Here is a 17,049-nt window from a genome sequence, read left to right on the forward strand (position 1 = left end):
GTCGGCCACATGGTGGCGCTATAACAGCCCCCTTTACCTTTTGGCCTATAACTCTTGAACCGTAGGTCGTAAAATCAAAATTTCTTTTTCCCTGGATTCCTTGGGTCACGACGCATCTTCCCATATAGGCCACGCCCATTTGCGTCAGGATAGATTTTCCGCCATTTTGAATTTTCTTCAAAACACACTTTTTGCTCCTTTTCCTTCAATTTTTTTCCAAATCTCACACAAATCGGTACACGTGATCTATGGACCCATGCGATAAACCTATCCAAGCGGAATTTTGATAGTCCGTACCGTCCGTCCGTAAATGGCTTCCAAAGTTAGCGGGAGGGGCCCGTTTGACCAAAAATGCCATAAATCACGAACGAAACGTCCGGTCAATCCCAAATTTGAATCACATGTCGAGGGTGGTCTACTAAACCAATCCCCAAAAGCATTTCTACTTCCATAGGGGGCGCCATGAATGCTCAAAATGTAACCGTTTGATGCAAAAACCTTATTTTGGGGGGATCGATCCTCTCAAAATGAAACGCGAGCGATCTCAGGAGTGACGTGACGATGTGATTGGCGCAGTCTCCGACGTTATTCCTCCCGGCGTATTGCTCGAGTCCCGACCGGCGTCGGCGCAACCACACTTTGCAATTGCCAATTGCGACGCGTCTAGTTACATTTGAATTCAAATGAGAAAGGCCATGCATTAAGAATGAATCGTCTTTTATGAGTTCTGGTGTTGAGTTTGAAAAGAGGCCCCATTACAGCGCTGTTTCCTTTTTTTCCTCCCACTGCCAAGCTGGGGTTAACGACTTAAACAATTAAGACCTGAGGCCGATTCTACAAAATGCCTTCTAAACCAGTAGTTCTCAAACTTTTTCATGCCAAGGACCCCCCAAATTGATATATATTTTGCCGCGGACCCCCATCTGAAAATGTTTTTTTTGCCAGGGACCCCCAGAAGAGAAAATATGTGTTCAAAATTATTAACACATTTTTCAAACACTTTCAAGATTTTTCAAAAATGTAAAAAAAAAATACATAACATTGACACAGATGCTTTTCTGGTTTTAACGGGTTAAAGTCCAGCCGCAATGGCTTTTCTGGTGAAAAAGGCAGGTCGTAATCACACATTACGTTTTGGTTTCTCCATGTCTCTCCAGCTCTTTATTAAGCAAAAAATGCATTTTCAGGTTGGGATACCAATTTTATCCAATCAGGATAGAGAACTCAGTCAGGATAAAAATGAAACAAGTGAAATTGGAGCTGGAACACTACAAAAATGAAGCTAATAAATGGGTACTCTCACCTGAAATTGTGTCACCTACATGAAAACGTATGTTCTGTTTATTATCATTTACCCGAAGTTACATAAATCATATTGCTTTCTTGCAGTTCTTGGGGAGGTAACGTGGAAGTGCCATTAATATCTGCTGGCATGAAGCGAACAAGCTAGATACCAGGTGTACGATAGGGCTTAACTGGTTTTTATAATAATCTAAATCTACAAAGTAACCTAAAGTTTTCCCAATAATTGTAGTGGTGTAAAAAATACAGATGTAGTGGAGTACAAGTGTATAAAGTATTGAAAAATGTACATACTCAAGTCACGTAAAAGCACCAAATAAATTGTACTGAAGTACAGTACTCGAGTAAATGTACAGTATTTAGTTACTTTTCACCACTACCTCTCCCGCCACTTTTCTCTGTATTTCTGACATTTGTGTGAGCTTTGTTCTCATCCGGCGACGTGGCATAAGAAGTAAAAAAAGTCTATATCCGTAAAGTAAGGTGAGTCTTCTTTTAGACACATTAAAGAAGCTCAACAGAGTTTACAAGCTTAGTGAAGTAAATGTGAATTCCTCTTTCTGAAAACCCAATGTGAAAATGGACAAAGTGTTACATTTTGACAGAAAGAAAATAATAGATGAAGCCATATTTCTCTATTTCATTATCATATAGTCTCTGTCGGGTGGAAACCTCATATGTCCAAAACTATTACTTTTCAGGATTCAAATTCAAAAACGGCAAAAGTAGCAGATCTACAAGCTGGAAACGAAGCATCTGCTACTTTCGATGCTTGTGTGTGACGCTGTAGTAATGATCGGAGAGTTGAGGATAGAATAGGGGTTTCGTATTAATAATAAAAACAACTATGCAAAGTAACTAAAGATGTCAAACACATAGTAGTGGAAAGAAGTACAGTATTTGCCTCTGAGATCTAGAAGAGTAGAATTGTATCAAGAAATGTAAAATACTCAAGTAACAACATCTCAAAATTGTACTTAACCCATTAAAACCGGGAACGCATCTGTGTCATTTTAGATTTCTTTGGCTATTCAAAAATAGCAGATCTACAAGCTCATAGCGTGGCACCGAGTGCCACGCTATGAGCTTGTAGATCTGCTATTTTTTTTTAAATCATGAAAATGTGTGCAAATCTTTAAATATGTATTTTTTAAAGCGAACATTTGTAAAAATATTTTGTTCCAGGGACCTCCAGAAGCAAAAATTTGAGTTACAAATATTTGCTTAAAAATATATATATATATTAAAAGATTTGCAGATTATTTTTAAATAGCAGATCTGCAAGCTCATAGCGCGGCACTCGGTGCCGCGCTATGAGCTTGTATATCTGCTATTTTTGAATAGCCCAAAGCATAAAATAATGTTTATAGCTAAACATCTAAAATGACACAGATGCGTTCCCGGATTGACTGGGATATAGGTACATAAATACCTTTTCTTTAAGTAAAGGTACTTTGTTTACTCTCCCCTCTGCCACCCAAGGTAGCGGGAGAGCGCACCCGGAGCGATGCTGTTTTCCGTGTCAGAAGCCACGGAGGCAGCGCGGTCGGGGAGGAAGATAGAAAGAAGAAGGGGATGGATAGCTCTGGGAGAATTACAAAGCTCTTATCGCATGCGTCATGGCGGGTGTGTACTCCACCCTGAAGCCTGTAATTACATCCCTGTAGAGCATCTCTCTCCTCTCCTCCTCCTCCTCACACACACCTCCCTCGCCCTATTATTCCCGCACCTCACCAGGCCCACAAACGGCCAATTTGTGAGGAGGAGAACCCGGGCCCGTTATATTCCTTTCAAACGCGCTCCTCTCCTCCTGTGTGCTCCGTCGTCCTCCCATTCGGGGAGGAAAGAAACACCTCTAGAGCCATCAAGGCATGTTGTTGTTGTTGTCAGTGGTGGAAAGTACCTGAGTACATTTACTCAAGTACTGTATCATTTGCATTTCTTGGATACTACATTACTTCTAATTTGCTACATCTCAGAGGCAAATGTTGTACTTTTGTTTTTTTATTCCACCACCATGTTCATTTGACCGCTTTAGTTACAAATGACTTTGCAGCTTTGGACTATTAATAAACCATGACATTGAAATCATACATGTATTTGTGTGTGCGTGCGTGCGTGTATGTGGAAAATAGCAGATCTACAAGCTCCCAAGGCCAAAGTAAAAAAAGGTAAAATTTTGAACACTGCAGTATTGTTTACTTGTTACAGAGCATTTCTACATTGTGGCACTGATTCTACTTGACCCATTCACTCCGGGAACGCACCTCTGTCATTTTAGATTTCTTTGGCTATTCAAAAATAGCAGATCTACAAGCTCATAACGCCGCACCGAGTGCGGCGCTATGAGCTTGTAGATCTGCTATTTTTTTGTAACCGTGAAAATGTGTGCACATCTTTGAATATATATATATATTTTTAAGCGTACATTTGTAAAATATGTTGTTCCAGGGACCCCCAGAAGCAACGATTTGAGTTACAAATGTAGTTTAAAAAAATACATAATATATTCAAAGATTTGCACAGAATGTTCAAGATTTTTCAAAAATAGCAGATCTACAAGCTCGTAGATCTGCTATTTTTGAATGGCCAAAAGTATAAAATAATAGTCATACTGTAGCTCACACAGATGACACAGGGAGCTGTGTGTCTGCATAGTGTCTCAGACAGTTATCTGCCATAGAGGAGGGTTCAGCCCATCCTTGTCAGAGCAGAGCAGATAGAGCAGAAATAGCAGCTCTCTAAATCAGGAGGAATAATGAGCATTGTCACAGCTAATAAAAGCAGTCAAAGCGTATATACCCGGGGTCAAAGCCCACCACCCCCCGCCCGCGTACATCACAACAGGACCCCCAGCCGCTTCCGGGTCGTTGACCCCGCCAGCGCCTGGCACGTCTGACTGACCCGCCATTTGAATATTTGATTAGTATAAGAAGTACAAGGATGTTGAGGTGAGGAGGTGGGCTCATGGTACAGGAGGGCTCTCAATGATTAACAGATTAACTCATTCACTGCCAGAATAAATAAATAAATCATAACTCCTCCACTGCCACGATTTTCTTTTTTTTTCTTACCTTTTCCAGTGCATGGTCACAGAACATTTATCTACAGTATGATCCATCCCCTGATGGTTGCTAAACACAGTGGCTTTCATTGTGCTTACGTTGTTTTTTTTATTTTTGAGCGGTGCAACCGCTCCTATAAGAGGGTTTAGGACCCATCCGTGGTGAACTTTTTTCTTTCCGTCGTGAAAATGTGTCTTTCGCTGTGACGCCATGCTGTGGAAAACACGCCCATAGGCTAAGCTTTGCAGGACGTGCTGTGATTTGATTGGCTAGCGAGACACATGATGAAATTAACTTCAAACTTCGCAGACACGCTGTGATTGGCTAGCGAGACGCATGATGAAATTAATAATAATGTAACAAATTTAAGCACGTCACTTCGCAGGACATGCTGTGATTGGCTACCGAGATGCATGATGAAATTAATAACTCATAAATATCACCGCTCACTTCACACTGGGTGTGATTTTTTTATTTGTTACTCAAATCTTTGCTTCTGGGGTCCCTGGAACTAAATATTTTGAGGTGGGGGTCCGGGGCCCAATACATATAATTTTGGGGGTCTTTGACATGGAAAAGATGGAGCACCACTGATATAGGATTTAGAAATCATTTTTAGATATGTATCTAAAATGCGTAGTGTGTAAATGTTCAAAGATTTGCACACATTTTCAAGATTTTCATAAATAGCTGATCTACAAGTTATGAACTTGTAGATCTACTATTTTCTCTTGAAAATCTCACTGGCCTGATCTCCACACACACACACACACACACACACACACACACACACACACACACACACACACACACACACACACACACACACACACACACACACACACACACACACACACACACACACACACACACACACTCTAACCCTAAAACCTAAAATAGCCAAACTCACAATGTGTCACAGGTACACTACACTGGCATGCGACCAGGTATAAATCAGGCATAGCTCCCAACAGCACAACCTAACCTCTAAAATGTCTAATCCTGACCCTTACCACAACCTGTCCTAGTCTAACTCAAAAAAATATATATTAACCATAAATCAACCATGTCTCTTGTGAGCACCGGGGAAAATTGTGCATACAATGTCTATTGTCTATTGATGTGGGACATTTGGCCGTCACAAGTACACGCACGCACACACACACACACACACACACACACACACACACACACACACACACACACACACACACACACACACACACACACACACACACACACACACACACACACACACACACACACACAAAATAACTAAGTACATTTACTCAAGTACTGTACTTACGTACAATTTTGAGGTACTTTTACTTTACTGGAGTATTTCCAATTTTCTGTACTCTAATTTCTACCCCACTGCATCTCAGAAGCAAATATTGTACTTTTACTCCACCACAATTATTTGAAAACCTTATTTACTATGTAGATTTGGATTATCATTACAAAACATACATTAACCACATCAGCCCTATGGCTATTTCGGCCATTTGAAAATAGCCGATCTACAAGCTCACAATGCGTTGTGACTTGTGACTTGTAGATCTGCTATTTTCAAAGGATTTGTATACATTTTATACATTTGAAAACTTGTGAAATGGGACAGTCTGTATACTGAGTACTTTTCTACTTTTGTTACTTTAAGTACATTTTGATACCAATACTATTGTACTTTTACTCAAGTCAATTTTGAATTTCAGACATTTACTTGTAACAGAGTATTTCTACATTACAGTATTGATACTTTTACTTAAGTAAAACATTTGAGTACTTTTTCCACCACTGCACACACACACGCACACAGAACACAGCGCCCTCCCGTCCTTTGTCTTCCCAGGGCGAGCGCTCCTTGGTTCCACATGAGCACTCAGCGGCTGTGACTAATTAAATCAAGCGCCGCCGTGCCCTCTGCTTCCTGTCCGCCATGGCAAGGTTGGCGCACGAGAGGAGAGGAGACGAGAGACCAAAGGAAAGGACACTAGTGAGGAAAGGAGAGAGAGAGAGAGAGGAAAGGAGTGGGAGGGGATGCGGGGGTGTGGAGTGATAACGGATAACGTAGGCGGACCACGATCACGCTCCACGCTGCAAACTATCCATTATTGTCTCATAGCGACTATTCTATCGATTATTTTTGCGATCCATCGAAGCGTGTTTTTTAAATATATATTAAAATGTCTTTATGTATTGTTGCTGTCAGGCAGAAACCTCCTATCTCCACATTCTAACCCTACTTGATCATACTACAGCGTCACACAAAAGCACTTCGCAGCGCGTTTCCAGCTTGTAGATCTGCTACTTTTGTTGCTTTTGAATTTGAATCCTGAAAAGTAACTGCTTTGGACATATGAGGTTCCCACCCGACAGAGACGACATACTGTATATCAACGGATCAATGAACCACTTAAAAGCAATGAGCAGCGGTGTCGTGCAAAGATTGTGAAAATTGCTTCACAACAACTTGTGAGCTTATAGATCAGCTATTTTTAATAAATACAACATTTTTGCCAATAATGACGTGGCCAAAATAGGGATTGATTATCAATTGATTTGTTTCGATTTGTCTGATTAACGGTTGCACCTCTGACATCAGCTGTTGAAAACATACTTGTATACCAATATGAGTGACTGATATACTAACTTTTACTGAACTGCCTGAAGCACTAGGACTAGTTCACTCAGACAACTCTTAGGTTGATTTTTTTTTTTTTTTTTAGCATAAATGTGATTTTCGAGCATAAATATTTGTAGGCATATTTGGCGTCAAGGCTCTGTCTCAATTCACTCATTCCCCGTTAGCATGAAAATATCATAATAAACAAATGATCTGCCGAATAGCTCATTACAGGGAATGAAATAGCAAAGACCCCCTAAGGGAAAACAAAGACGGCAGGTGGATGCTGGGGTGGTGGTGGGAGCGCAAAAATAATTCATAGACCTTTTGCTATGTATTTCCCATCCAGCGGTGTGTATACCTGAGTAGTTTGTATGTTTTTCACCTTGGAAGGTGAAAAACATCATCTCAACCGCTGACAGGGCTTTGTCAATGATCCATTCATCTCATGTGTTCCTCTCCATCTGTTTCTTTCAGCCAATGCCATGACACCGCTGAAGAGCTAAGACCAACGGAACAACGGTGAGCATTGTGCATGTATATCAACATACTGGACACCAGTGGTGTAAAGTAACTAAGTACATTTACTCAAGTACTGTACTAAGTACAAATGTTGAGGTATTTTTTTTACTTTACAAGAGTACTTCCAATGTTCTGTACTTTTACTTCTACTCCACTACATCTCAGAGGCAAATGTTGTACTTTTCCTCCACTACAATTATTTGAGAACTTTAGTTACTAGTTACTTTGTAGATTTTGATTGTTTTACGATTACAACATACACGTTAAGCCTTCATTAGCATCATTGGTAACACCTGTGAAGGAAGTAAGGAAGAGGGCCAATTTCTTTCCAATATGCCGGCTGTGCATAGAGCCTTTTTGAAGTTTGAGAACCACTGCTGTGCCCCCCCCCCCCCCCCCCTGGTGTTTCTATTCTATTTCTAATTCTAAAGTAAAGGCCCAAGGCGGACCATGAAAAGGCACTAATCTGGATTCTCAGTCCAGTACAAAGGTTGCTTTGAGGTACGGTAAGCCCCAGAGGTGAGATGATACGATACAGTAGCAGGAAGAGAAGATTAGCATGATAGTGTAAGAAAAAAGAAAAGAATCATGGTCGTCCTTGTGCTTTCAGCACCATGTTAAAATAATGGTGACATTCATCCTGCATGTCAAATCCTTCCTTTACGTTCACCTCCACCTGCTTCAATGTTTATTCGCCTACGCCTAACGTAAATAAAAATAATACATTTAACCCATTCAATCCGGCCGAGAACACATCTCTGCCATTTTAGATTTCTTTGGCTATTCAAAAATAGCAGCTATACAAGCTCATTGTGTGGCACATGAGTTTGTAGATCTGCTATTTTTTTTTAAATCGTGAAAGTTTGTGCAAATCTTTAAATATATATATTTTTTTAAAGCGAACATTTGTAAAATATTTTGTTCCAGGGACCCCCCAGAAGCAAAGATTTGAGTTACAAATGTTCGCTTAAAAAATTTATTATATTCAACGATTTGCACACATTTAAAAAAAAAAATAGCAGATCTACAAGCTAGATCTAGCGCGGCACAGATCTAGCGCGGCACCCAAAATAATCAGTAGTTGAAGCCCTACTGCATGTTAATCATTCAGTTCCCTTCAATTTGCAATGTAGGCATTTAGCAGACGCTCTTTATCTAGAGCGACTTAACAGTGAGCTGTATCTCTATGCATAATATCAAATGCATAGAGACAGTGTAGTGCCTCAGTAATCAATAGACCAATTATTTGTTTACTAACATTGAGCCTGGACGCACAGGTGACTGTTTCACGCAATCAATTCCCAACCTGTTTCGGGGTGCACTGGTTTCAGCACACCCCAACCCCCTCTTGTGTGTGTTGGCTAGTGAGACGCGTCCTAACGAGACCTGATATAATGGGTTTCGTTGCGCGCATACTGGCTGCACGCAGCCAGTATGACGTTGTCTGTTAAGGGGTCTATAGGATCATAGGTAAACCAAGAACCTAGCATCAGTCTAAGCAGTATAATATATGAAAAAACATCTCCCCTCCTCTGCTATCAGTGTTTATGTGTGGCTCATGATATATAATTGCAGCTACTGTAAATTTTATGACATGCCTACTAGTGTCTATATATGTCTGTGTCGTGCCGTGTTGTTTGGTGTTGTCCTGTGTTTCGTTGCATTTAGTCTCTGTCGTGTGCAATCCGCATGTGTTCAAAACTGCTACTTTTAAGGATTGAAATTGAAAAAATGCTAAAGAAGTAGCAATAGTAGTTTAATTTACCAAAAAAACACAAAAAGTTAGAATATGGAGATAAGAGGTTTCTGCCCGACAGCAATGATTTCCAAAGCCCCATCATTCCACCACAGTTGGACAATGTTTAACCCATTAAGACCGGGAACGCATCTGTGTCATTTTTAGATTTCTTTGGGCATTTTTTTGAATAGCAGATCTACAATATTTGAATATATATACATTTTTTCAAAGCGAACATTTGTAACTCAAATCTATTCTACAATTGGATTCTACAAATGTCTTCTAAATGCTCATGTTGCTATAATCAGTGGTGCTCAAACTTTTTCATGTCAAGGACCACCCAAAATGATCTGTATTTGGCCACGGACCCCCATCTCAAAATATGTTGTTCCAGGGACCCCCCAGAAGTAAATATTTCAGTAAAAAATGTTTGCTTGAAAAAATATATATTTAAAGATTTGCACAAATTCAAGATTATTTAAAAATAGCAGATCTACAAGCTCATAGCGCGGCACTCGGTGCCACGCTATGAGCTTGTAGATCTGCTATTTTTTGAAAAATCGTTAAAATCTTTGAATATATATATTCTTAAAGCGAACATTTCCAGGGACTCTCTGGAAGCAAAATTGTGAGTTACAAATGTTCGCTTTAAAAAATATATATTCAAAGATTTGCACACATTTTCAAGATTTTTTTCCAAAATAGCAGATCTACAAGCTCAGGGCCCAGGCCTACCTATGCCCACCCGTGGCTACGCCCCTGAAGTGGTTATACAGATGCGTTCCCGGTCTTAATGGGTTAAGGCAGTATACTGTGGACATGTTTCAGTCTGGTGCCTTTTACAATGTGAACCTTTATTGTTGCTTCTAGTCTGCCAGCTGGCTCTGTGTTTTAGAATGATAACACACAGTCTATTTAACATCACAGGCCTTCTCTCTGCATCGCTGAACACTGGTGTATATATATATATATGTATGTGTAGACATGTATGTAACGCTTAGATGGTTTTTATAGGGCCTATAGCTGACAATATACATTCCATATTATTCTCATGGTCTACAGTACTAAAAGGACAATATTAACCCATTCAATCCGTGAACTCATCTCTGTCATTTTAGATTTATTTGGCTATTAAAAAATAGCAGATATGCAATTTTGGAAAAATCTTGAAAATGTGTGCAAATCTTTGAATATATATATATATATATATATATATATATATATATATATATATATATATATATATATATATATATTTTTTTTTTTTTTTTTTTTAAGCAAACATTTGTAACTCAAATCTTTGGTTCCGGGGGTCCCTGGAACAAAATATTTATAACTTTTCACGATTTAAAAAGCTCATAGCTTTTTTTAATCGCTCATTTTAAAGCTCAAAAGCTCATAGCACTCGGTGCAGCACTATGAGCTTGTATATCTGCTATTTTTGAATAGCCAAACAAATCTAAAATGACAAGAGATGCGTTCCCGGATTGAATGGGTTAAATTGTACACACATTATGGTCCTTCAAGGGGGGCCCCAGCAAAATAGCTGGGGACAAAATATAGCATCGAAATCAGTTTAACCAGTTTAACCCTATACTACTGTACATGGGATATTTCAAAAATAGCCGATCTGCAAGCTCATCAACGCAGCATTTTAAGAACACAAATCTGGTATGGGGGTGGTCCCTGGTACAAAATATTTTCAGACGGGGGTCTGCAGACAAATCATATTATTCGTTTGGGGGTCCTTGACACGAAAAAGTTTGAGAACCACTGTTCTATGGAGACATTAGCACACAGTAGTCAAGTCTAAAAGTGTAAACATGCATGCACGCATGCATGCGCTCACACACACACACACACACACACACAAAAACAGCCTCACATTCACAATATCACTAAATAACAATAGATGAAACCCTTTATAAGCAGTGCGGTGTGACATACAGTATATCGTTGCTTTCAAGCAGAAACCTCTTATCTTCCGTATTTTAACCTTTTGTGTTCTTTTGGTAAATTAACGCACTCTTGTGAGCGTGAAATGATTCATTTCACGCCCTCAAAAGTTTAATCATTGTTAAACATCTGCATTTACTTGATTAAAGAATTGTTATTTTCATCAACGTTTGCCTGTTATCTCTCCTATGGTACCAGCATCAATACAACAGGGAATTGTGGACAAAATCAGATCCAACAACAAATTATTCTAAGTCTTATGGGAGAGAGTCTGAGAGTCTAAAATCTCATCAAATGGTGTTCCGTGGCTCAGATGCTGAATAAATAATGGACCTTGGATATGAAAAGGGTTGAAAAGCACTGTGCTACAGCGTTACACAAAAGCATCACAAGTAGCAGATTATACAAGCTTGTCTCAAGTGGAAAAAGTAACAGTTTGGGACATTTGAGGTTTCCACGCGACGGAGACTGCATGGTACTGTAGCTCTCTGTATACAGGCAGAGTGCAGCAGGTGACTAATAGTGCATCGGCGTAATGTAGCATGAAATACGCATCATTAGCACCAAATAACCCATTAAGACTGGGAACGCATCTGTGTCATTTTAAGATTTCTTTGGCTATTCAAAAATAGATTTTGTGTGCAAATCTTTGAATATATATATATATATATATATATATATATGTATATATATATATATATATATATATATATATATATATATATATATATATATATATACACTGTGTATATATATATATATCTATATATATACTGTATATTTTTTTATTTTATTTATTTACTCAAATCTTTGCCTTCTTTGGAACAAAATATTTGAGATGGGGGTCTCAAAAATATATAATTTTGGGTGGTCCTTGACATGAAAAAAGTTTGAGAACCACTGGTATTATAGGAACAAACGTTTTTAAAAAAAGCTTTTTGAAAAAGATTTTGAAGACATTTGTAGAATCCCTAGAAGCAAAGAACATATTTTGCTTTAAAATCATATATATTCAAAGATTTGTACACATTTTCACGATTTTCTTCAAATAAATCTTAAAATTACACAGATGCGTTCCCGGTCTTAATGGGATAAATGAGCGTAGGAGGAGGCCTGACACAGATAGGTCGTCTGACATCTTTCTCTTGTTTTTTTGTAGAACGGGGTGGTGTTATGATTATTGTGAGAGGCTCCTCTTTGAGGCCAGCGTTTTTAAATTGTTTCTAGTGGTGGTGGAAAAATTAACTAAGTACAGTCACTACAAGTGCACTTCAGTACTAAAGTTACTTTACTGGAGTATTTTCCATTTTTCAATACTTTATACCAGTGGTTCTCAAACTTATTCATGTCAAGGACCCCAAAATGATTTTTCAAAAATAGCAGATCTACAAGTTATATCTGCTATTGTTGAATAGCCAAAGTATAAAATATGATAAAACTGGTTAAAACGATTGTGACGCCATATGGTTTTGCTGGGGACCCCCTGGTACCTAGTACACTTTTAATTACAAGTTACTTTGTAGATCTAGATGATTATTACAAAACATACACATCAGCGGCCAATTAAGCCCTATTTTATAGTTCGGTTCTATTCGAAATTAGCTGATCTACAAGCTCACAATGCGTCAACTCACGACGCGTTGTGTGTGAGCTGCTATTTTGGACCACCACGGGTGTGTGTTATAATTATGGTGTGTGAGGTGCTCTTCGGGGGCCAGCCGTTTAAACGGTTTCTCCAGAGGAGCCATTTAAAAGGAACTCCTTTCAAGACCCTGTGAAGCTCGGTGTTATCAGACATTGTTCGACAGCGCCGTTTCAATGCCCTTGATTTTGTAAGAATCGCTCTCTGCTCGTTTGATCGTCGGGTTGCTTCTCGTCTCGTTAAGGTAATCTTGTTCAGGCGGTGGCAACACACTGAGGCACTTTGTCACGTTGTTCTAGGGAAACACACACACGCACACACACACACACACACACACACACACACACACACGCACACACACACGCACACGCACACGCACACACACACACACACACACACACACACACACATCGTTCTCAAGATCCCTCGGTGTGATTCAGAGCGAGAGGGAGACCGACCCCCGACACATGCACACACACAAGCACGCACGCACGCACGCACTCACGCACGCGCACGCACACACGCGCACACACGCATGCACGCACGCACACACACACACACACACACACACACACAGCACACACACACGCGTGCACACACTCGTGCACACGCGCACACAGAGAGGTTCACGGTAAGTGTACGCACTTCAGAAAGTTGCACATGAAAGACATTTTGCCGTTCAATGCGCAACAACATAGCAATTTGCATATTCCCATCTGTGCAGAGCCGCAGCTTATTTACATTTTCCTGCTGCTTGTCTGGAAATCTGCACAACTTAATTGTCTTTGATAACCTTACACTTTGTAGACAATAGCCCCGGCAATGTGGGGATTCACAAAAACATTAAGCGCTTGTGTCAACATGGGACACAATGCTGTAAACATCGTATGAAGGATGTTATTGGCTCTGCCGCGAAGTTGAAGCTTGTAGTGCAAAGGGTTCAGACAGAGACCCCTGGAGGGAGAATCACACATCGTGTACCCAGACGAAAAGAACAAGCCGTGGTGGTGGTGGTGGTTGGTCCGTGCGGGGGTGTGTGGGGTCGTGGGGGGAGGTGGTGGTGGTCCTCGTGGGGGGGGGGGCTGGTGGTTGGTGTGTGGGGTCACGGGGGAGGCGGTGGTATTTGAAACAAGGCTCAGAGGGAGTGCCTTCCGTTCATGACATTCTGGGAGATTGCTCAGCTATAAGGTGAGGTGGCTAGCGAGGGGCCCTGATGGAGGAGGAGGGGAAATGAACCACTTACACGGCCATATATCGTTGCTGTCGGGGCAGGAACCTCTTATCTCCGTATTCTTAACTTTTTGTGTTATTTGTTTTTTCTCGTAAATGAACGCCCTGCTTGATCATACTACAGCGTCACACAAAAAGCATAAAATGACTTACAAGCTCACAACGTGTTTGCATCGTGATGCGTCCTGAGCTTGATGCAATTTTTATACGTTTTAGTACTTTTTACTTTGGTCCTGTACGCATATTTTGATGCCAATACTATTGTACTTTTTACTCAAATAATGATTGTACTCGTATAACAGAGTTTTTTTTGTATCCTGGTACTGCTTCTTTTACTTAAGTAAAGCAATGTGAGTACTCCTTCCTCACCACTGTGGAGAGGCCAGCTGCACAGAGCACATCCTCCTCTGTGTGTTCATTAGCTGTCATTGATCAGAGCTTCAGTCCACACTGCTCCCCTCTGCACCAGCTCACTTATTACACACTTCTCTGGCATTATTAACCCATTAAGTCCCATACTACAAATGCCATCTAAATCAGTGGTTCTCAAACTTTTTCGTGCCAAATTGTTAATTTTCAGAAAAACGTTTTCTTGCTATATATATATATATATATATATATAGCGGAAATCTAAAATGAAACGGATGCTTTCGCGGTGTTAAAGGGTTAAAACAAATGTAATAATAAAAGCAGAGCCAGCACAGCGTTTTGCTTATTATATCTTATTTTTTCATTGCATTATAATATGTATGAATGTTCGCCAATGAAGGTCCTTGGCGGTACAGCGAAGACTCTACCACGCAGCTCACCTGTCTGTTCTGAAGCCTCCTGATAGCAATATTGGCGGCGTTAGCACGTCATTGCTATTGGTTAAAGGCTCTAGCCCCATTTGGAACCTCTCCCTCCGCTATATAGCTCCGAGATGAGGTTCCACATTCTCCGGTGCCGAAAGGTGACAACACCGGTGAATATTGGCCATTATGCATGATTCTTACCTTTTTCCACACATCACATCCAAAAAGTAAAGGTCGTCCCCGCTGCTCTCAGATGTTTTAAATTTTAGCGCTCAAGAAAATCTAACCGACAGGTTGAAACAAGTGTTGTATTTTGGCCCTTATTTGCTTATATTTTATGAACAGTATGCAAGTCAAAACCAGCTGAGAGAAATGTTAAGTTATTTTCCTAAAGTAAGAAGAATCATGTGTGTGTTGTGAACCAGCATAGCGCCTGCATAGGTAATCAGGTACTACTATGTTAATCTTGACCGAATGTCTACAGAACATGTGGCTGGGAGCCTAGAGTGCAGGGGTGTGAAGTGTGATTTACATCTCCATTGTTAACCTGAAGACATTACCCAGGCTTCCTGACAGGCAGGATACAGACAGATAGAGACACTGATCAAAGGAATTGATCAACCGGTGGGGGGATTCTCATTGACCCCCACCCACAAGAACTTATTGTAATGTGAACCTAGAGTATAACATTGACTGTAAATGACTTGTGAGGGAGTGCTGTCTCGTGAGGCTGGGGGTGGACAGGGGGCTCTGACCCTGGAAGCTTTCTATGCTGTTGTGTTTGTTACTGAATAAACCACTGAATGATTCTGAACATGGACTCCGGTCGTCTCCTCTCTTCTACACTTTCTTTTAAGCAGCTAGGCCTGGTAACCCGCTGTTTACTGCCTCAAATACACGACACAAGCGTTTAAATCGCTTTTTTAGTCAGCCTGTGCCATGTTTTCCCAATGCAATCTTACGGGAGAAGTACTGCGCATGCGGACGGGGGTTTACTGACCACAGACTGACTAAAAAAGCTATTTAAATTTCAACACGTTGCTAAAAATGTAGCAGATCTTCAAGTTCAAAACGCGCCACGTTTCGAGTTTGCAGATCTGCTACTTTTGATGCTTTTGTCTGACGCTGTATTTTTTTTACATTGTGTTATTGCTATTTCAAGTGAAAAAATAAATTACAGTATACCTCCTCCACCACTGTATGAAGTGATAAATGGTTGAGACAAAAGTGTAAATAATGCAGAGAGATCAGAGATATTGGTTTGGGAACGGTGAGCTCATTGGAGCGAGAATCCGCCCGGACCACTTTGTCCATTTACTGTATACATTGGCTATTCAAAAATAGCAGATGTTTGAAACACTATTATTTGAATAATAATAAAGCGGAGACAGTCGGCGTGGCCTCTGGAGAGAGAGCCCGCTGTAACCGTCCTGTCTGACATCATCAACGTCCTCGCTGCTTCCACTGCATGTGACCACAGGCACGCTGACGGTACGTTTTAACAGCGGGCGACTCTCGGGCGATGCCGGGCGACATCGCCCAAAAGATAAAGAAAGTCTATGAGAGCCGGCGATCGGGCGAAGTGGGCGGGGGGGGCGATGAAAGATGGATTTTCTTTATCTTTTGGACGATGTCGCCCGGCATCGCCCGAGAGTCGCCCGCTGTTAAAACGCACCGTGAGGAACCGACCACACACACACACACACACACACACACACACACACACACACACACACACACACACACACACACACACACACACACACACACACACACACACACACACACACACACATTGTCCAAAACCGAAAATGAGCACAGAAACATAATTGCCTTGATGTATATAACATTAACGAGCGTCAACGAGCATCAGCTGGACACAGACACACACACCTGCCCTCTGCAGTGCTCTGTGGAGTCTGTCACATTTCTCTCCAAAAAACCTTGAATATGATGGAATATGATTAAGGATTACTGTGATTATGGTAAGCTCACATTTGATATCACACACACCATATCTGTAGCTTGCACTACCCCCCCCCCCCCAGTTTAAAAATATATATGCATATATTCTGAATTCTAGTATAGCCTACTTGTGAGGGTGACATTTGGCGCTCACAAGTATAGTGACACAAGTACTCGCGCACACACACGCACACACACACACACACACA

At 40.7% G+C, this 17,049-nt stretch overlaps 1 protein-coding gene across 1 annotated transcript in view; it reads left to right on the forward strand.

Annotated features, from left to right (window-relative positions):
• Positions 1-17,049, forward strand: part of cd276 (CD276 molecule) — a 179,020-nt gene that overhangs the window by 139,556 nt on the left and 22,415 nt on the right. Inside the window, exon 7 of the mRNA XM_084056365.1 lies at positions 7,471-7,515. Coding sequence (XP_083912491.1) covers positions 7,471-7,499 — 29 coding nt within the window. The 3' untranslated portion in view covers positions 7,500-7,515. The remainder of the gene's footprint in view (positions 1-7,470; positions 7,516-17,049) is intronic.

The sequence above is a fragment of the Gymnoscopelus microlampas genome (genome assembly GCF_963454915.1).
Source record: "Gymnoscopelus microlampas genome assembly, chromosome: 1".
Taxonomy (NCBI): domain Eukaryota; kingdom Metazoa; phylum Chordata; class Actinopteri; order Myctophiformes; family Myctophidae; genus Gymnoscopelus; species Gymnoscopelus microlampas.